The following is a 21,424-nucleotide window of genomic DNA, read 5'->3' on the forward strand; positions in this document are numbered from 1 at the left end:
TACACTATGTCCTCACGTAGAGAATGCCGAATGCCGGCAACCACCTGAAGATGGTACTTTTCCTAGAATGGCCACGAGGGGGCAGTATGTATCCCCAAACCAGAAGCCTGGGGAGGGGCGGAGTAAGTGCTTCCTCTTGCCCTCAAAAAACCTTACTTAAAACTTTTTTTTTTTAGATTTTATTTATTTTTTTGACAGACAGAGATCACAAGTAGGCAAAGAGGCAGGCAGAGAGAGAGGAGGAAGCAGGCTCCCTGCTGAGCAGAGAGCTTGATCCCAGGACCCTGGGCTCATGACCTGAGCTGAAGGCAGAGGCTTTAACCCACTGAGCCACCCAGGTGCCCCTTAAAACTTTTTAGTAGAGTTTATAACCAGTATCATTATCATCCATTATTATCACCTCCCTATTTTTTTTAATACCGTTTTGTTTGTTGACATAAACCATGTAAACACAGGGAAAAACAAGTCACGCAGATGTCTGAAGGAAGAACAATCCCAGGCAGAAGAAACAGCCATTGCAAAGCTCCATCATGGAAACATGCTGTGTACCTTGAAGGAACAGCAAAGCCATCCAGCTATATGGGAATGAATAGGAGAGAGAAGCAGGTGCCTGGAAGCCATTGGAAGGCTTAGGGCAGAGGAGTGAAGGTTATGATTTGGCTTATTTTTTGAAAGGAATACTCCAGCTGATGTCTTGAGACTATAGGGGTGACTCAGAACAAAAAGGCTGGAAGATGATCAGAAGACCACTTCTGTAATCCAAGAGACGTGACAGTGGCTCAAACCTGGCTGCTGGTGATTGGGTGATGAGAAGGGGTTGGTTTCTAGATAATTTTGCAGGTAACACCTATAGGGTTTGCTAACAGCTGGGATGTGGGTGGGGTGTGAGAGAGAATGGAGTCGGGCACAACTTCAAAGATTTTGGCCTGAGCAGCGGGAAGATTGAATTTGCCATTTACTGAGATAGGAAAGAGTGTGGGAGGAACAGTCTTGAGGGATGAAAATCTGTCCAGTGGGTGGTTGTACATGGGAGTCTTAAGTCTGGAGACAGGATTGGACAGGAGATCTAATTTGGGGAGCTGTTGGCATATAGTAGTATTTACAGCCTGGTAAGGTCACACTGGGAAGGGGGGTGAAAGAGAAGAGGTCCAAGGACCAGGCCCTGGTTGCTCCATCATTTAGAGGCCAGGGAGCTGAGGAACAGGGCAGGAGTCTGACAATTCTGGAGCCAGAGCTGGGGGTTGAAGTTGGAGGACTCGTGCTAAAGGGAAGTCCTGTGTGGTGGAGGTCTCTGGAGTTTTCCTCCTGGTTGCCTAGGAGAGTTGGGGCTTCTCTTGCTTGCCCTGATCATTGGAACCTTCATTGGAGAGAAGGGACTGGCCCCGTGGTACAAGTCAGTTAAGGCACCAGAGTATTTGGGTTCCTGGGGCCAGGAGTGATCAGGGGTCCTGGCTGCCTCCTCCCCTTTAGTCATCTCTTAAACATGGGCGCTTCCCAGAACTCCTCATCTCTCCCTGGGCCACCTCATCCACCTGCAAGCCTTTACCTGCCACTTTGGGCTTAAAGGCTCTATCTATCTCTAGCCCAGCCTGTGCCTATCCCTGGATGCCCCACAAGCACCTCTAGTTCAGCATTTCCAACCTCCAAACTGTCTCCTAGTATATCCACTACCTTCCACTCTCCCCTACCCCAGCACTGAGTCTCCCTCAGGAATTCAACTTCCTCCTAATGTTCCTGACCTGGGGCCAGAGGCCAGAATAGAGGTGAGAGTTCTGGGACAGTAGGGAGGACAGGAACACATTCTTGCTAGCCCTGGCTGAACTGTGCCAAGGGCCATTTGTGAGCCCCGTCTGAGGAATCCTCCTTATCAACCAATGGGGGTTTCACTGGGTCCCTGGAGGGCTCAAAGTATCAGTCCTAGATTTATGACCTCATCTGTGTGCCAGGGTATACCTGGCTCTGCGCTGTGTGCCTTCTCTCTCTGCCCCAGCCCAGAGCCTGAGCATCCCCTCCAAAAGCCCCTGCACACTCCCTCCAGCAACCACCCACCCCTTGACTCCTGAGCACAGACACAAGGGGAGACCATGAGTTCTGGCACATTCTTCCTCACCCTGCTTCATCACAGCAAAATGACAGTGGCAAATCTGAAACCTCACTCCTCTGAGCTTCATTATCCCCATTTTACAGATGAGGAAAGTGAGGCCCAGAGAGGTTCAATGAGCTGCCAAAGCTCAGCGGAGGGCACTTGACTGGGGTTATTTGTTCATTAGGGGTCTTTGTGTTTTGAGTTTTTTCATTTTTTTTTAAGATTTTATTTATTTATTTGACAGAGAGAGATCACAAGTAGGCAGAGAGGCAGGCAGAGAGAGAGGAGGAAGCAGGCTCCCTGCTGAGCAGAGAGCCCGATGCGGGACTCGATCCCAGGACCCTGAGATCACCACCTGAGCCGAAGGCAGCAGCTTAACCCACTGAGCCACCCAGGCGCCCCAGTTTTTTCATTATTTTAACTGTACCTGTATGTTATATATGCATATTTATAGGATATATTTCACAATTTAGAGACCAAGTCAATCTCCTCAGACCTCAGCTTCCTTGGATGTAAGATGGGCATGACGATGTGAGGACCAGGAGGGTGTGGAGTGGTAACAGCGAACACTGCCCACATGCCAGGCAGGATTCGTTTTCTCATCCCAGCGGCCTTGTGAGGTGGGAGCTGTTATTACCCTGTCTTACCTAAAGTCATCCAGCTAGTGAGCGGTAGAGCCAGCATTCGCATCCAGCCTGGCTGCCCTCTTTGTGCTCTCAGGGGCCACAGTATAGGCCCTGTGGCACCCAGGGGAGCTGGGTTATTCCTCTCTCCCACTTCAGGGTCAGCAAAGAGGTAGTGCCTAGCCATGGTCAGGCTGCGCAGCTCTCAAGGGCCACAGCCTCCCCCACTGGGGGCATCAGCACCCCAACCTGCCCAATATGGCTGCTCCCATCTCTTTCTGGGCTGCAGGACCCCATCTGAGGGAGACAGACACGGAATGCTGTCTGTGAGTTCCTGTCCTTTGGAAGGCCTGAGTGGGAGTGGGAGGGCAGGGAAAGACAGGGAGTCAGGGTCCCTCCCAAAGCCAGGACCACCAGGCTGAGGACCAAACCTTCATCTGCAAAGTCCTGGAGGAGCCTGGTCTGGGGCTGGGAGTTGCTCTTGCCCTACGCTGTCCCCCGTTCAACCACAGCCTCAGTTGGGGTGGGGGAAAGGGAAGCGAGGTCATGACATGACTGCAAAGTACTGGAAGAAGTCAGAGCTGTGGGGCTCCCCCCGGACCCCAATAAATCCAAGCCTCAATGCACAGAGAGGGAAACTGAGTCCCAGAGAGGAGAGGGATTCTGTCCAGGTCACACAGCCAGCCTGTGTTGGGCCAGCACCTAGGAGAATGAGCGCAGAGACAGGACCTTCATGACTCATTTCCCAACCTGGCTCTCAGAGCTAAACAGCTGCGTCTCCTGGATCCAAGCCAGGGCATGGTTACAAAAGAGTGTGTGTGTGTGTGTGTGTGTGTGTGTCTGTCAGACAGCAGAGCTAAGAGCCTGGGATCCACAGGGATGGTGAGACCCACCCCATCTCACCCCACCTCTGCCTACCTGCCTGCCTGCCTATCTGCCTCTCTATTCCAGAGACTTCCCTTACCTCTGCGCCAGGCCTTGGCCTTACCTCTACCCTGAGCCTGGCCTCGGTTCACCTTAACCTGCTTGCCTGACCTTATCTTCTTCCACTCTTCCCTTTCCCCATTCCGGCAGTGGTCCTCCACACTCCCACCTGAGGGCCTTTCAGTGGCTGTTCCCTCAGCCTGGCATGCTCCCTCTCCAGGTGTCCACATGGCTCACTCCCTCCCCCCTTTCAGGTCTTTATGCAGACTCACCTTCTCCTTGAGGTCTTTGGGCTTTACAGCCCCACATGCTTCCTGTCCCTCTTTGCTACTTTTCCTCCTTAATATGTATCACTAACACACCGTGTGTCTTGCACAGAATGTTGGTTCTATGAGAACAAGAAATTTAGTTTCTTTTTTTGTGCCTAAATCCTCTGCACCAAAATGGGGTCTGGCATGTTATAGAATTTCAACCAACTTCTGCCAAGAGAATGAAAGGGATCTGTGCACAGAAACACTCTGTGACCACGGTCAGGGCTCATCAGAGCCTGACCATCAGGATCCAAATCTGCAGGGTATTTTGGATGATGGGCCTAGTGCATGTCTGTGCAGAGCGGTAGCCAGCAGGCAGGTTCTGGACGGACCCACTGACTGTCCTACCTCCAAGGCCACCTCCCTGGGACATGAGGGTGGCAGAAGGCTGAAGTGGTCAGCAAGGGGGATAGAAGAGGAGGAGCCAGAGCCCTTGGACCCACATACACCTCCCACCTGTGACTTAGGCCTTAGGGTCACTCTGCTCTGGAATGCCAGGAATGAGAAAGGCCACCCTTCTCATGTTCACCAGGCCACTGAGGCAGAGAGAGGGAGGCACCTGGCTGGGACTTACAGCTGTGGACTCCTCCCTGGTCACTCCCAGACCTGATTCGCTGGCTCAGCTCCTCTCACTTTGAGATGTCAGACATACTCAAGCCTCTCCCCTTCATCGCTGGACCCCTTGTCATCAGCACCTTCCACACCTATCACTTCCAATAGCCTGTTCTCATGCTGTGGTTATTTCTTCATCTTTTAAAACATAGGATACCTACAAATGAATATATGTCACAGTTATATGTTACAAAGCACAATCATTTACAAACCTATAAATTGACCTCCGACTCCAGAACTAGAAAAGTAATAGTTTATACTACCCAAAGCTCTTCCCCATCTTATCTCCCATTTCTGTCTCCCTGGACAAACCATCCCCCGCCCTTTTTTTTTTTTAAATATTCTGTTTTGTTTTTATTTTTAAAGATTTTATTTAACCCAGTGAGGGGCTCAAACTCACAACTCCAAGACCAAGAGTCATACCTCCACAGAGTGAGCCAGCCAGGCACCCCATCCCTTCTTTTTTTTTTTTTTTTTAAGTAGTTTTATCTGGAGATACCTGGATGGCTTAGTTGGTTAAGCATCTGCCTTTGGCTCAAGTCATGACCCCAGGGTCCTGGGATTGAGCCCTATGTCAGGCTCCCTGCTCATCAGGGATCCTGCTTCTCCCTCTGCCCCTCCCCTATCTTGTGCTTGCTCTCCCTCGCAAAAATAAAATCTTAAAAAATAAAGTAGTTTTATCGCACATGTATGCCCAAAGAATATATTGCTGTTGGCTTGTATTTCAATGATATCCCTTGGTGCCATTCTGTATGTAGTCTACTGCATTGCTGTTTATGCCTTCCACACTTTGTCCGTGTTGTTACAGGAAGCTGTCGTGCCTCCGTTTCCACCGATATATCATGTCCTGTTGTCCGTGACTATACAGCAAGGTAAGTATCTGCTCCCCTCCTGATGGACATTTGTCTTTGATTGCAGGGCCCGGTGATCACCCACCTTGCGCGCTCCTCAGTCAGGTGCGCACTCCACACCTCCCAGCCACCTCCCAGCCATGCTCCCAGGATGGTTCACTGACCCTTCTTTCACTCTCCCATGGCCCCCGTGGTATCCACACAACCATGACTTCCTCAATCGCCATCTTCAACTCTCTTCTGATCTCCAGACCACATAAAAGGCATAATTGTTTATTGTGCACTTATTCTGAGCCAAGCACTGTTCTCAGCATAGTACACATTTTATTTCATTGAATAGTCACATATACCATTCACAAATGATAGGTAATACGCGATCCCTTTTACAAATGAGAAAACAGAAGCCCAGAGAGGTGGAATAACTTGTTCAAGATACATACCTCTTACCCCCAAGTCCCACAGGCAACTCAAACTCAACATGCCCACGATGTAACTTATCTTCCTCTCCAAATCAGTTTGTCTCCCATGAACACTCAGGTGGCACATCTCCAGTGCCCCAGGCCCAAGCCAAAAACTGAAGTCAGCCTGATCCCCACCGCATCCTTGCCCACTCCTCCCAATCTGAGCCCAAGTCCTGTGGGCTTTACCTCCTCCGTATCTGGTGAATCCCCTTTCTCCCATCTGCTGCTCCTCCTGGATTATTGCCTCTCACCGCACTCCCTCGCAAGCTCCAGTCTCCCCTTTCCCAGCAGCTTGCACACTGCAGCTCAGGCGGGCTTGCTAAATCTCATCTCACCATGTCCCCAACTCCCGAAGAAAGCCCAGCCTCCTCGCCTCCCTCTCCTCAAACTGCAAAGTGCAGCAACCAACCCCAGAAAGGACAACACTTGTCCTCCACTTGGCTCTGCCTCCTCCTCTGGGAAGCCATCCCTTGCCCCCGCCCCACAGCTGGAGGGTGAGCCCCCTCTGAGCCCCACAGCCCCCTCTCTGCCACTTAGCTCCTTCCTCATGATTACCCATCCTCATCAGACTGTGATCCTCGAAGGCAGAGGCTCAGCCTCATCCACTTCAACATCTCCAGTGCCCAGGCAGGGCCTGCACACGGGAGGTTCTTAGGAATTGTTGAAAGGCTAAATGGACAATGACAGGAACCATGGGTGATGCTTTCTGAGTCCCAGAAAGCAGGGTAATTCCTGTTTGATCCCAGAGTGGGTGGGGATGCTGGCTGCCACCTCCCCCCCAAGCCTCTGTGCCTGTCCCCTGAACCCCATGAAGCCATTTCCTGTCCTGCATCTTTTGTAATAACTTCCTTCTCTGCATCTTCCTTCTGACTCCGGAAAGACTTAGTGTGGGAGAGCTCTGGCACTGGTAGCAAAAAGAAGAAACAAACCCTTCGCCTACTTTCAGTCTACATTAGACCTTTTCAAGGTGGGCGGTGGTTTTTCCTCCAAAGGTAAGAACACTGATTCTTGGAAGAGAAAGATGGAAAAATCTTACTCTCTTTTGTATAAAGCACATATATGTATATATACAATACTTAAACACATATAGTATATCTGTGGTATTAAAATGCCATGTGATTAAGAAAGAAAATGTCTAAAAGGCTTCTGAGGGGAGCAATAATGAAAAAAAAAGGGTTGAGAAACTCTGATCTACATGCTTGGGCCTCGCTTTGTCTGGTCTAGGACTAGCCAGAACTGAGGGAGACTAGAGTCCTATCCCAGGGAAGCTCAAAGTATCCCCAGAGCTTCCCTCCAGCTAGCTGTTGTCCTTTCCCCAAAACCATCCCTCCCCTACCCTATGCCTCGAAGTCCACCATTCTGTGTCTGGCATCCTTTAATCTCCTGTTCCTACTGAGGCCATAGGTCAGGTCTTCCCCCATTCCACCCCAGTTCCCAAAGCTGGAAGGAGTTAGAGACCCCTCAGCTCTGTGCTCCAGCCTTGGGCTACTGCATAACCCTGGAGTTCCTGGAAGAATCCAGTAGGGAAGCCCAACCACAGGAGGCACCCAGGAAGTGGGGGTGCCGCTGTGTTGGACAAGGCTTTCTTTATTGGAGTGGGGGGATAGGGTCACAAATAATCTTTCTTAGAATTGCTCCAGGAGGATGGGGTCACTTAAGGGGGCAACAGTTCGGACTGTGGGAGACACAGAGACAGGGGTGAGGGGAGAGGTCGTGGCTGGGTTTGGCATGGTCTTGGGCAACACAGGTATTCTGCGGTCTTCAGACATCATGGAGTCCTCCAATATGTGGGGCCTCCGTGTGATGGTGGAGCCAATGAAGACCAAGTAGATGATGCCACCTAAGTAGGCACCTAGGAACGGTGCCACCACCGGCACCCACCACCAGTCCCGGGCCCTGCAGGCAAGAGGCAGAGGCCTGCTGAAGGCACTGATCCCCAGCATAGTGCCCATGTCCACTCAGGCTGAGACAGAGAGTAGGGCCTGAGAGTCGAGGAGTGACCCCCGTTCTAGCCTTAGAGTTGCCCCTGAGCCTGTCCTGGGGCAGGACTGACATTCAGTCTAAGAGCAGGATCTGCATTGGTGCTCATCTGGGGGAAATGGGGTCCCACACCTGTCTCCCCAGGCCACCCGGGAGCTGGGCAGGACTCTCCCGAGCTGCTCCTCACATCACCCCCACCCCCCTGCATGCAGGGTGCCCACAAGAAACCGTGCAGGAGTGGACTGGGCAGGGCAGTACCTGAAGACCTGTATACCCCAGCCAGCAATGTAAGTGAAGAAGCGGGGGGGCAGGTCCCGGGATGGGTTCATGGCATATCCTGTATTCATGCCCAGGGATATGCCAATGACAACAACGAGGATGCCGATCACCAGGGCCTGTGTCCCTTGCAGCGCTGGGTTGTTCTCCTTGTCCGTGATGGCGAAGAGACATAGCTGGAGCAACCCTGTCACCAGCACCTGGGGAGCAGACACCGTGGGAGCCCCCCCCCCGGGCCTTAGCCAAACCACAGAGCTTCAGCAGTGCCCCCAGCCCCAACCCACAAGCAGAGAGCACAACCAGAGTTCTTGTCCTTTCTCCTGTGAGGGCTGCCTGCTGGGGGGGGGGGGCGCTGGAGGAGGGGAATCCACGCGGGGCCACTGACCTCATCCAGGAAGCCCCTCCACAGCGTTGAGTGGTCAGGAAGGTAGGTGGCAAAAATGCTAGCGGTGGCTTTGGGGCCAGTCACTGTCAGACGTCCGCCCGAAAATTCGATAATGGCTGCTGTGGAGACACAGACTGAGTGTCAACCTACCACCAGCTAAACCCCACTGGAGTCCCAGGATTAAGGCTGTAGGATCCAGGGGTGGGGAGCTCCTCCAAGGCTTTCTCTCCCAGATGTTTTCACAGACGAGGACACTGGGGTTGGATCTGCCCATGTTTCAGAGGACGAGGCTGAGGCCAGAGATGGACAACCCAGGGCAGGACACTCACTGTAGAAGAGGCAGTAGATGGTGGCAGCAGCCAGGAAGGAACCCAGAAACTGACCCAGGATGTACACAGGAAACTTCTTCCATGACATGCGGCCTAGTGCACAGTTGGTGAAGGTCAAGGCTGCATTCATGTGGGCCCCTGCAGGGAGGGGCAGAAGTGTCAGAGGTGTGAGAACAGAGACAAAAATAACGCACAATATGAGAGCAGGGCGCCTGGGTGGCTCAGTCGGTGAAGCGTCTGCTTTTGCTCAGGTCATGATCCTGGGGTCCTAGGATTGAGCCCTGCATCAGGCTCCCTGCTTAGCCTAATAATAATAATAACAGCTAGTGTTTATGGAGTGGATTCATTTAATCCTCACAAAGACCCCACGAGGCAAGGACTACCATCCCCATTTCACCATTAAGGAAAGTAAGAGACAGAAGTTAAATAACTTGCCTAAGTTGACCCAGCTAGGAAAAATGTGGGGCCTGGGGATGCTTATGAAGATTCTAGATTCTGGGCAGAGAGGGTCAGAAGAAAGGGGTTCAGGGTGTTCTCCCTCCCCCCAGGCCAGTGAGTATTGGGTTTGGGTGGACTTAAGAGAAGGGGCTGCCTGGAGGTAGGCAGGAAGAGCCTGCAGAGGACACCTGGCCTTGCTGATGAGATGGGGCCCCGGCATCACTCACCAGAGATGTTCCCTGCCATGTGCACTCCCATGGTGACTCCGAAGCCAAAACCCAAGTTGACACCGAGGAAGCTCCCAAGTTTACCTCCTAGAACCATATGGGCCACGGAGCCAAGGCCAAACACCTGCAAGGGAGGGCCTCTGAGGGGATCACCTGCACAGAAGCCCCAACCTCACAGGAGGACTCGGGCTCAGACTGGGTTCCTCAACCCTATGCCCCAGGCCACCATGTGTTGCTGCTGGAGACCCACTGTCATGCCCTCTTCCTCCAGAAATTTTCCTCCCTGACTTTCCTTGACGATGCGACCAGCGAGAGCTGAGTGGGGCTGTACAAGGAGCTGGGAGGAAAAGTGGCAGTGTGAGGGGCTCTTAAGGACACATCCAGGCCCCTAGACCCCAAGCCCACCTGATGTTCACGGTAGGGGTAGGGCTTCAAGGAGGGCATGGTCGGTGTGGATAGAACCCCTCAGAGTATCTTATACTTCAACCTAACCTGCAGGAAGTTTCTTCAAGGGATCTTCAAACTTCTGGCCTGGACTCTGCCAGCCCCTACACACATAGTGGCCCCGGGAGCCAGGGGCCTCCTTTGCCTTCAGCAACATTTCCAATGCCCTTGGGTGTCATTTCTGAACTTCTTGCCCTTGCCCATCGTTAACTGTTGGATCGCCTCAGAAAATAAACCCCACTGATCCCCTTCACAGGGAGATTAGAGGCCTGAAGCTAGGCCCTCACTTCACCTCCTGCAGCTCCTGCTGGAGTCTCTATCTGCCTTCCCCTTTAGCTCTGGTCCTGTGCCCAGCTTCTCTATCCCTCTCCAGTCACTTCCCTCTTTCCTGTATCTTCCACCCTCCCCTTGACAGCTCCCAGAGCCTCGGGTCTCTTCCTTCCTGCCATGGACCCCTGGACACCCCCTCCCTGTGTGATCCAGGGTCTAGGAAAGACACACTGGCTGGCTCCTTGATCCCTTCCTTAAAGCTCTCCCTCTTCAATCTGGCTCCGGCTTCCACATGTCACAGACACCAAAAGTCTCCCCAAGGGCTCCAGTCTCCTGATTTCCTCATGATCTCTTCAGACATTGTCTTACTTGATTTTGCTAACTTTGACCTTCTTAACCACTCTGGGCTTCTGGAAAGTCCCTCTTTGGCCTCCATGACATCTCTGTCTCCTCCGGTTTTCTCTTACCTCCGCAGCCTCCCTCTCTGCAGTTCCTTCCCACATCCTTCTTCCTTCATCTGCCTCATGAATATGGATGACTCCAGAGCTCCCTCCTTGACCCCTTTCATGTCTCTCTCCCATCACTCTTCCTGGGCCTTCTTACCACGTCTATGGCTTCAGATATGCCTGATGCACTAAAATGCCCAAAACCTCCACCTAGGAGCTAAATCCCTATCTTCAAATACCTGCTGGGACCCTGGGTTTTTCAAAGGCGTCTATGGGTTTTTCAAAGGTTCTATGTTGAAAGCTCACCATCTCCCAGAAAATGTGATCCTCATCCTATGTTCCCCATCCCAGTCGGCCAAGCCAGAAACTTAGAAGTCACAGGTGAGAGCTTCCTCCCCCTCATCCCCCACACCAGTCAGCTCTGCCTTCATTCTATCCAGATCTCACCCAGCCTCCTCCTTGCAGCCAGAGTGACCTTTCTAGCAGAAAAATTTGATCGTGTCTGCCCTTGTTCAAACATTTACTGGCTCCCCTTCATTTCTAGGATAAAGTCCAAACTCAGTAGGGCACCATTTAAGACTCTGTATAATTTTATCCCTTCTGCCTCTCAGTTTCCGATCTGCTCCAGTGTTCTCTATGTTCAGCAACAGTATTACTACTAAACCATAATCACCACTTATTGATCACTTACTGTGTGTGAGGCACTTGTAAGCAAGTTGTATCTATCACCTCCTTTAACCCTCACACCACACCAGCTTGTGTGTTATGTGCTCTTCTTCTCCCCATTTGACAGATTGTTAACCAAGTCCTAGAGAAGCTGAGCGGCTTGTCCAAAGCACACAACCCGCACAGGGTGAGCCAGGATTCGAATCTAGGCAGTCGGCTGCGCCAAACAGCCTCACACCAAACCACCACACTGCTCCCTGCGTGCCTTGTTTTTGAATGATTCTGTGGTTTTTGCATGTGCTGTTCCCTCTGTCTGGAGTTCCAGATGCCAGATTCTGAAAACTCGTTACTCTAAAGCCACACCTGGAAAGCACCTCCTTTGAAAATTCCCTGTGCTTTCGATACGCTGTCTCTGAGGGACCTATAGATATCAAGGCTGCTGGAAATGGAAGTCTAGATTCATCCTCCAATATGATGGCCACTAGCTACACGCAGCTTGTCAGTACTTGAAATGTGGCCAGTCCAAATTGAGACCCACGCTAAGTGTAAATAAAGTACATGCCAGATTTCAAAGACTTAGTAGGAGAAAGAGAATGTAGAATATCTTATTAATAATTTTATATTGATTACATGTTGAACTGGTAATAATATTTTGGCTATATGGATTAAATGCAATAATTTTTTGAATTAATTTCACCTGTTGCTTTTTACCTCTTTAATGTGGGGACTAGAAAAATTTTAATTACAATGTGAATTTAATTACATTTCGAAAAAGAAAGCCTAGAGAATTGTGGACATGGGAGCTCTAGCTGAGCCTTCAGGGAGGATGAAGGTAAGAGGATGGTTGACTGTGGGCTGCCCCATGTAGGTTGGCGTCAGAAACCCCAGATGGAGCAGGTGTTGAAATGGAAGAGGAACAAAGGGAGAACGTGCCCTGGACATGAGAGAGCAGCAGAGCTTCCCAGGAGAGTGTGGTCCCCAAGGCCACATGCAGCCTCCAGGTCAAGTGCATGAAGGCCTGAAAAGCATCCCTCTGGATGTGACAATCCGGCAGTCCTTCGTAATGTGCTCAGCACGGCATCATCAGGCCATGGGAACAGAAACCGGGTCCCAGAAATTGAGAGGTAAGTAGGTGGTGGAGAAGAGCTGAAGGGTACCAGTGCAGTCATCTCTTTGAGAACCTGCCTGAGGAGGGAGGGAGGGAGAGCATGATCATTGAAGGGGCTCACAGGGGAAGGGAGGAATGTTTGATGTTGTGCCGGTTTAAGTAGAGAGACTTCAGTGTGGCAAGGCTGGGAGAAGGAGAGGCTCTGCCTCAGGATGGAACAAAGTACCTGAGTGGACTGGAGGCTGGGACTCGTACCGGAGTGGGGGGTCCTCCATGAAGGAGGAACCCCGCCCTCGCCAAGGAGGGGATATGTGGATGTGCAGGTAAGTGGAGCCTGGTGCTGCAGGGACAGGTGGGTGAGGAGCCAGACGCAGGAAGCCTGCCTGATGGTCTTCTCTGTCAAGCTAGCAATCCAGCCATTTGCTGATTTAAAAAAGGCAGGGGAGCAGAGTACAGAGCAGCTCTGGGAAAACCCGAGAATAAGAGGAATTGCCTGCATAGGGTAGGGGAGAGAGAGTTGAGCAGGGCCGCGTAGGTCCCCCAAGGGCTCTAGGACAGGTGCAGGGGAGCCCAGACGCAGGAAAACTTAGGCCAAGGGTAGGATGAGGCAGGAGAGGACAGGAACAGATGGGGCAGGGCGTAGGGTGTGAGGCCAGGACGGGCTCCCAGGAGGTGCGGAGGCTGGAGCACACATGGAGGGTCTGAAGACTGAGGGTCCACACTTCCAAGCAGGAGGGCAAAACCATTTGCTAAAAATAATGAATGAGTCACTAAACCCCACATGATCTCCTGTGTCAAGGTTGCCAACTGGCAGCCCATGGGCCAGTCTATCCAGAACAAAGGTTTTGTTTGGGTACCTTGGTTTTGACCACCAAAGAGAGAGTTTCAGGCTCTCTTGAAAAATCAGAAGCCCAGGCAACACTAGCCTGCGTCCTGCCCTGTGTGGCGACAGTCTGCTGGGCTAGTGGCAGAGATGCCTTTGCGCAGGCCGGCACTCCACCGCTTGCCACAGTCCCCACCACTCTGACTTCACTGTCGGGTCCCCATGGCGTGTACATTGGCAACTCCTCCCTCTCTGGTTCCTGTCGACAACTGCTTTTCCAGGGCCCTAATGGCCCAGCTCCTCCTCTCCGTGGTGGGTGGATGTGGCCCAGCCCATTCCAGTCCCCATAGCCACAAGGCCAGTCCTGAGCACAGCACTCTGGGAGGCTCCGGAAGAACAGTCCACTTCCCTCATCCTGGCTGCAGTAAATGCGGCCCAAGGTCACACCAGTTTTTCTGGCAAAACCTTTGCCCTGATGACTCATTGAGCTTCCTATAACCAAAAAAGCCCCCACTTCTCGGCAACAACTGCAAACAACACAATGTCCTATATGAGCTTAAACCTCAGAGTTCTTTTGTAAGTGTTATTCCCCTTCCATCCTCACAGCAGATCTGCCTGGCAAATGTTTCTGCTCCTGTTCTACAGATGGGGAAATTGAGGCCCAGAGACTACCAAAAGCCTGAAAGTAAGGGCCTTACCTCCGCTGGGGGAGAATAAACAAGCCAGAGTGTTGTAAATCCTGCCACAGTTAAGCTAAGGGATAGAGAGTATAGAAACTAAGGGTCAAGGCTGTGATATTAGGTTGGACTGGATTTGATCTTAACTTAAAATGTGACGTTGGACAAGTAACTTAGTCTCACGGAGGCTGTTTCCCCACCTGTGAAATGGGGATAATAAAAGAACCTCCCTCGTAGGAAGAGCACAACGCTTTGCTGTGCGGATTTGAGAAGATACTATATGTAAGGGGCTGGGCATCATCGCGCCTGGCATACAGCTCAATAATAATCTCAAAAAAAGGAAGAGAAACAGGGACATGGGAAGGCATCAGTGCATGGAAGTGGTGCCGGCTTCCCCTAAGAGCTCTCTGAGGAGGTGCCCTCTCACCTCCATGGTTCCAAGGTTTAACAGCCCTCACGAGGCTGGAATGTCTTGTCATAAATGAATGACTTTGCCCTGGATTAAGGCTGGACACCATCCAGTTACTGTCCTCACTGCTCAGGAGTCAAAACAGGAAGGCAAGTAATGGGGAAAGGGAAAAGCACAGGAGGCAGGGAGGGGAGGGCAGTTGAGAGCACGTGTCACGACAGAGACCAGCACATATGTCCTGCATGTGTACTGGGTGTCTGCCAGCTTGATGTTAGTGTCACGTTTACTGACGAGGAAGCTGAAGTTTTAAAGAGTCAAGACACTTGCAAAAGATCACACATTGAGAAGACAGCAGGACTCAAACAGCTCCACAGCCTATGAAGGTCTGATTCAACAATATGCTTAAAAACTGACAGGACAGGGGCGCCTGGATGGCTTAGACAGTTGAGCATCTGACTCTTGCTTTCAGCTCAGATCATGATCTCAGGGTCATGGTGTCGAGCCCCGCATCAGGCTCCAGCTCAGGGGTGGAGTCTGCTTGAGAGATTCTCTCTCCCTCCCCCTCTGCCCCTGCACCCTGCTCATGCGCTCTCTCTCTCTCTCAAGTAGACAGAGAAATACATAAGATCTTTACAAAATAAAAAATAAAAAACGAGAAGACAAGACTCAGCCGCGGAGAGACCAGCTCAGGTCCAGCTGGTGACTCAGTGGCAGAATCAGGATTCTTAGGTCCAGTGTCTCCTACACTGTGGCTCGATGCACACTCACACACATACTACCGGCAATACTTCCTCCTGTGCACACACATAACCACATGCACTCAGGCGCTCTCGTACTCTCTCACCCCCACTTCCATGTTGGCTTTCCTTCCCAGAGCTGCCCCTTCTTTTCATGGACTTGGGGCCTCCATGAGATTCAGACAGGGATGGCTACAGCTTCAGGGCAGAGGCGGACTGCTGTAGGTGGCGAGAGGGGGGGTTTCTAAGAAACCTCACATCCCACCTGCAGTCTGGTTTCTGCCCCATCAGCCAGTAAAAGAGCCCTTGTCGAGGTCCCCGGTGACCTCCATGTTGCTAATCCCTATAGTCCCTTGCCAGCAGCCACTTTCTCTGGCCTGTCTGCAGCCCTCCACTGCTGACCACGCCCTCCCTGTGGACCCTCCTTTCTATAGCAACACCCCCTTCTCCTCCCACTTTTCTGGCCACTCCTCTTTAGGGTTCTGTCCTCAACTTATTTTTCTCTTTCTGTGAACTCTCACCGGACACTTTTATAACCACCATCCGTATTCTGATGAGCTCTAACGCCTTACTTGCAGTCCAGGTCCCTCTCTTGAGCTCCCAGACCTCTATATCCAAGCTCCCAGACACCTGGCACCTCACCTGAGCACATCCAAACTGACCTTGTTTCTCACCCTGAAGTGGGCCCTGGGCTCCAGAGTGGCCTCCTCAGCACTTACCCTCATCTGCTGCTTGCAAAGTCTTGGTTCCTCCACAGCTCCCTCAACTGTGTGCTTTCTCCTCCATCCCTGGACCAGTCATCACCCTCTCTCTATCCTAGGTCAACAGCCTCCTAACTGCTTTTCCTCCCATCAGTTCTGCCAGCTCTGCTAAGGCTCACACTGCATCCCAGACACCTTCTAAAATCCAAATGTGAACACATCACTCCCCAGCTTGAAAACCTTCCACACCTCTTCATGGCTCTCAGGATTCTCAAAGTGTGGTGCTCAATGACACTTCTCTTTAATCTCTATACTCTTAGTTTCCCTTCTCTCCAGTTCCAACCATGCCCCCTGACACCTGCACCCCAGCCCATGGTTTTGTTCTTTCCCCACATACTATGATCTCTTTCTTTCCCAAAAAGACAGCCAGGAAAAGAGAGCTCTCTCTTTACTTTCTCATGCTTCTTCTTGAGGAGCCCAGCTCCAAGGCTGGAGAAGGGATAATGTGACCCAGGGGTCAGCGGTGGGGAGGGGGTCATGAATTGCTTTCACCGAGCCCCACCCTCCTGAGGTCCTGAGGTTCCTTTCCCTCCCTCAGAACCCACCCACCCCATGCCACCTACCCACTCACCATCATGACATACGTGCTCATGAACTCGGCCAGGAACTCTCGCACCATCTCCTTCTGCATGATTGCTTGCATCCTTGTGATTACCGTGGGCGATGAGACCATCTTGGAGCTGCAGGTGGACATGGAGCAGCAGCCCAAGCCCATGGGCAGGAAAGAGACTCAAGTGTACTTGCTGCCATCGGCCCTTTAGGTCATGGCTGAGTTAATGGGTAACCCAGAGGTTACCCACACACACCTCCTCTTGCCCAGGGCAGCTGGTAGAGCTGGGATGAGAGACGACTGAGAGGCACAGGAGTGTGGAGAGGGACTGGTGCTAGATGGCCAGGCTAGGTCCCTTCTTTCTGGAGGGACTGGACCAGTGGGAAGGGTGCACTAAAGAGGTCATTCTGCAGAGAAGGTAATGGGGAGCCGAAAAGTGCCATCTGCGGTGCCAGTGAGTCCCAGAGGAGAAGCAGATCGGAGAGGACAGGCAGAAGAGAGGGCTCAGCTGCCTGTCAGTCTGTCTGCCTGCCTGTCTGCAGGAGCCAAAGCTTTGAGAACACAGGCCAGGCATCAGGCAGGACTTGTTAATAGCGAGGCACTTGGCAAACACAGGGTGTGGCAGAGTCCGCTCAGGGCTCCTTAAACACTGAGGCCTGAAACGTGCATCAGGTTCTGCCAGAGGGGAAAGTATCTGCGAAGTACAGCAGGCTCGGCAACCAGGTTGACACAAACAGACTTCTGTGCGCAAATGAAGGAATGAACAAATGAGAGAGGGAGGGAGGCAAGGAGGGACTGGGTCTTCCCCTCTGTTGTATGCTCACCTGCCCAGCACAGGGCCAAATACAGAGCAGGTGTGCAATAGATATTGTCCACTGAATAAAAACTGGGGAATTTATCTGTTGTACTCTCCACTAGATCCCCAGAATCTCCTACAGGGCCTGGCACATGGTATATGCTTGACAAATATTTGTTTAATAAATGCATGGTTGGATGAAGAGCTAGACCAAAAAATGAGTTACAGGTCCCATCATCTGTTGGGGGTGGGGTAGAGAGTTCTGGTTTGGGGAGGAAGATGAGGTCTAGAGGCTAAAGAGGAGGAGGAGGGGCTACAGAGCCCTCTAAGTGTGGCCTTAGTGCTTGTCAGACTGGTGACCCGGCTCCTAATGAATGCCTGAAGCTGACCCCAGCCCCTCTACTGCCTCCTCCTCCTGGGATAACAACATCACCCCCACCGCACCCCAGGCTTCCCGAGATTTCTCCAGCCCTACAGCAGCACAGAATTAGTAAAGGGAGTAAGAATCGTAAATCAGGCATGAATAAAACACCTTCCATTTTCCTGGCTGAGACCCTGTGTTTAATCTCACCCACCGGGTCCTTGCTCTGTCCTTATCCCAGGAAAACAAACCAAGGGCTGAGCATATGGAGGGGTATATAGAGTCAAGGGACAATTTACCAATGTCCATCCAACTCCAGCTCCCATGCAGCATCTTGGTGGGGCACGGGAGGGGGGGTCGCTTTGCCCCTGTTACCAGCTTCTCAGCTCTGAAGAAGGGCCTGAGGCAGGTAGGTACCAAAGATGGTCCTGGGAAAGTACCACGGAAGTAGTGGAGAGGTGTACGGAGCAGGAAGCCAAGGACACCAAGAGAACTTTCCAACCGTTGCCCCTTCCTCCTCACCACACAGCAGGTGAGACACAGTAAGCAACAAATCAACCAGCCACTCACCCAGAGACTTATCAAATGCCTACTACAATCAAGCACCATCATAGAAAACATTTTCAGGACCCCTGCTCTCAGGAAGAAAAACTCTCAAGAAGAAAAACAATGAAGTAATTACTATAAAGCATGAGGAGTGTTGCCACAGGCGAAAGGCGGGCGTCACTGGATTGCAGGGAGAAAACAAACGACCTCGAGGAGGGGTGTGGGAGGGTCACCCAGGGAAGAGGAAAGGGCTGAGAGTGGAAGGCTGGCCCGATGAAGGAGCATCCTGGGAGTCAGGGGAAATTGGGCCTTGGAATGGCATGGCAGAGGCTTGCTGCTAAGACAGCATGTAGACGGACTCCCCGAAGATGGGCTGGCAAGAGAGAGAGAGAGAAAGTAGCGTGAGGTGGGCAGAGAGGGCATAAGGCCAGACGGCAGAAAGCCTCAGGGCCAGAAGCCAGTCAAAATGACACACTTCGTGTTTGGCTGAAGAGGGAAATGGAGAGGGAAGAGCCAGTGATGTCCTCAGGACGTGCAGAATGATCATCAGCAGAATGACAAGCAAGCAGAGGAGATAAGCTGCAGGCTTAGGCAGGGCATGAGGAGTCCCTCCGGCTGTGTGGAGTTTGAAGAGCCTCCTGGACATCTAGGTGGAGATGGCCGGTAATGTGGAGGCAGCTGGTAGTGTCTTATTTACAGACACACGTCCGGAGATCACAGGTGGTCATTTGATCCTTGGGCAGAGATGAGATAGCTCAAGGAAAGGGTGCAGAATGAGAAGAACCGGCCTACAAGCCAAGAAGCTAATGGCCAACCTGATCATTATCTAAGTACCTGCCTATGAAGGAGCTAAATAGCTAATAACTCACCAACCAACCCTTCAACTAACTACTTATCTAGCAGCTTGGCCAGCTAACGGAGTCTCCTATTCCCCAGTTCATTTAATGACCTAATCAACCAACCACCTGTAAGCCAGCCGGGCCCCAGCGGTCCGTGTACAAACCGAGTCTCCACCCTTGGATCACTCATCTAGTGGGTCTGATGGTTAACGGCAGCGCCATCAGAGCCGAGAGACCAGGGGTGGGAGGTGAGGCCTGCAGAGACTTCTGAAGAGTGTGGGCAGGTGGTGGCCTAACGTGCCTGTGCGGGAGGAGGGTCGAGGGGGAAAGAATGGTGGGAGTGAGCACAGTCTAGACATTTTAGGAGATGCGACCTGATATAAGGCATGGGGAGACAGAAGTGTCAAGGGCAGGGTCTTGACTTCTGGCGTGAGCAGTGGAGGAAGGGATCCTGGGCTGAGCTGAGGTCACAGGAAGAGGAGTGGGCTTGGGGTATGGAGGCTGTTTTCAAAGGGATGCCAGTGGAGCTTTGGAAACAGTGTCTAAGGCCCCAGAGAGAGTCCAACACAAAGGGGAGCCATTCATTCTGTCTGTCCAGGAGTGCAGAGACAAAACTCTTTGCTCACACAGAGCTGGCAGGCAGCAATGAAATGTAATAAGTACATTAGCGTACTCTGGGGGTAGTGCCTGGGTGGCTCAGGCGGTTAAGCGGCTGCCTACGGCTCAGGTGGTGAATCCCACATTCAGTGTCAGTGTCGGTGCTCTGCTGAGAGCCCGCCTCTCCCTCTCCCTCTGCCCCTCCCTCCAGTCCACTTGTGCTCTCTGTCCCTCTCTCCTAAATACATTTTTTAAAAATATTAGAAAGAAAGGAAGGAAGGAAGGAGGTAGGGTGGTCTATGGAGAAAAATAGAGCAAGGAAATGGGGTGGGGTATGATTTTAAGTAGAGCAGTTGGGGAAAGCCTCATCGAGAAGGTGACAGAGAGGAGGAGGTGAGGGAAGAGCACTGCAGGCAGAGGGGAAATCACTGAAGGATTCTGAGCATATCTGAGGGAAAGGAAAGAGGTCAGTGTGACTGGAGTGGGAGACAGCAGGGACAGCGTGGGGGAAGGTCAGAGAGGAAACCAGGACTAGAAGGGCAGGCCCTGGGCCGTTGCAAGGACCTTGGCTTTTATTGTACCCCAAAGAGACTTGAGCCCATGAGGGTGAGAAGCGATGAGTTCAGTTCTGTTGAGCACCACCTACATAACGGCAGCTGGAACCCACTCACCAACTCCTTGGCCCTCACCCAGTTCTTTCTCAGCCTTCTGTCACCCCAGGGCCCAGCCTAGGGCCCAGGAAGGAGAGGCCCTTCCTCTAAGCCTCCTGACCCAGAGGGGGAATGGGAAGGAGGGGGGTTGGGGAGGGTCAGCTGCCATGAGGGAGAGGCAGAGAGTAGGGGTGTGCAGGTGGGTGGGGGGTGAGAGGCAGGAAGAGGAAAACCAGTGAGTAGGGTACTTACCGCCTCTTCTTATCTCTGTGAGCCATGTTCCGTCTTTGAGATTTTTAGATGCTGCAGACCCTAAGAGAGGTCATTAGGGCTAGGGGACACAGCATTTGGCCCCACATTCTCACCAGACCTCAGCCGCCCAGGGGGGAAGACACAGGGACAGGTCCTGCCAGTTCCAATCCCTCAACCAGCCAAGCTGGCAAGGAGGGGTGTGGCTGTGCTTCAGCCAATGGGGAAAGGCCCTGGAGTCCCACCCCCTCACCCTCGCGGCCTCGGGACCCCTGGACCAGGCCCTTCACAGGTCCTCCCGATCTCCCCAGGTTGCCAGCTTGGACAGTGGAGATGCCCGCAGCCTCCCGTCAGTGGTGCCACCCTCACATATCTGGGTATTACTGCCTTGAGTCTAACCTCAAGCCCTCTTGCTGCTGACTTAAATTCTGATTTTCCAGGGCCTTTTCCTCAAGTACACACACGCACTCACAAGTGAAGTCTTGAGAATTCATTTAGTCCATAGTGCCACCTCAGAACAAAGTCCACCCTCTTACCTTTCCTGAAAATTCCCCAGCGTATTCCCATTGTCCACACAAATGACCACACAGAGGTAACCCTTGAGTTTCCCCATTCTGTAAGTCCCCTGGTTCTCTAGCCGGATTCCCTGTAGCTGTAGCACAAAGGTCACATCCCTAGTCCTGACTGCAGGACCCTGCAACCCCCAGCCCCAGCTCTTCAGGAGGGAACTCCCAGGGGAAAAACCACTCCAGCTAAGCCAGCAATCGAACCTTCTCTCTGATCTATCTGCATGCCTTCGGCTTTGGTCCAGGGTCTGGTCTGCCTGCTCTCCTCCTTCCTTCCCTGCTCTCCTGACACCCCAGCCCTACACAGCCTCCCGGCCTCTGCGGCACTGCTGTTCCCCCCTGTAGTCAAATTCCAGGTAAGGAAAGTAGAGCCCAGAGAGAGCGTGGGACATGCCTATGTCACACAGCAACTCAGGACTAAACCAG

The 21,424-nt window shown here is 52.2% G+C and overlaps 1 protein-coding gene across 6 annotated transcripts in view; it reads right to left on the minus strand.

Annotated features, from left to right (window-relative positions):
* Positions 1–5,711: 5,711 nt before the first annotated feature.
* Positions 5,712–21,424, minus strand: part of AQP7 (aquaporin 7) — a 43,294-nt gene continuing 27,581 nt past the window's right edge. For 3 of the 6 annotated variants that reach the window (XM_082694625.1, XM_082694624.1, XM_082694623.1), the window contains 7 exons: positions 20,436–20,486; positions 16,416–16,524; positions 9,504–9,627; positions 8,839–8,976; positions 8,510–8,628; positions 8,107–8,324; positions 5,712–7,764 (listed from right to left, as the gene is read on the minus strand). In XM_082694625.1, the coding sequence (XP_082550751.1) occupies positions 7,494–7,764; positions 8,107–8,324; positions 8,510–8,628; positions 8,839–8,976; positions 9,504–9,627; positions 16,416–16,524; positions 20,436–20,461 (1,005 nt within the window). In that variant the 5' untranslated portion in view covers positions 20,462–20,486 and the 3' untranslated portion in view covers positions 5,712–7,493. Of the gene's footprint in view, positions 7,765–8,106; positions 8,325–8,509; positions 8,629–8,838; positions 8,977–9,503; positions 9,628–16,415; positions 16,525–20,435; positions 20,487–20,831; positions 20,850–21,424 lie in introns of those variants that run through there. The other 3 variants (XM_082694628.1, XM_082694627.1, XM_082694626.1) reach the window with 2 other exon arrangements.

The sequence above is a fragment of the Mustela nivalis genome (assembly GCF_964662115.1).
Source record: "Mustela nivalis genome assembly, chromosome: 13".
In the NCBI taxonomy this organism is placed as follows: Eukaryota; Metazoa; Chordata; class Mammalia; order Carnivora; family Mustelidae; genus Mustela; species Mustela nivalis.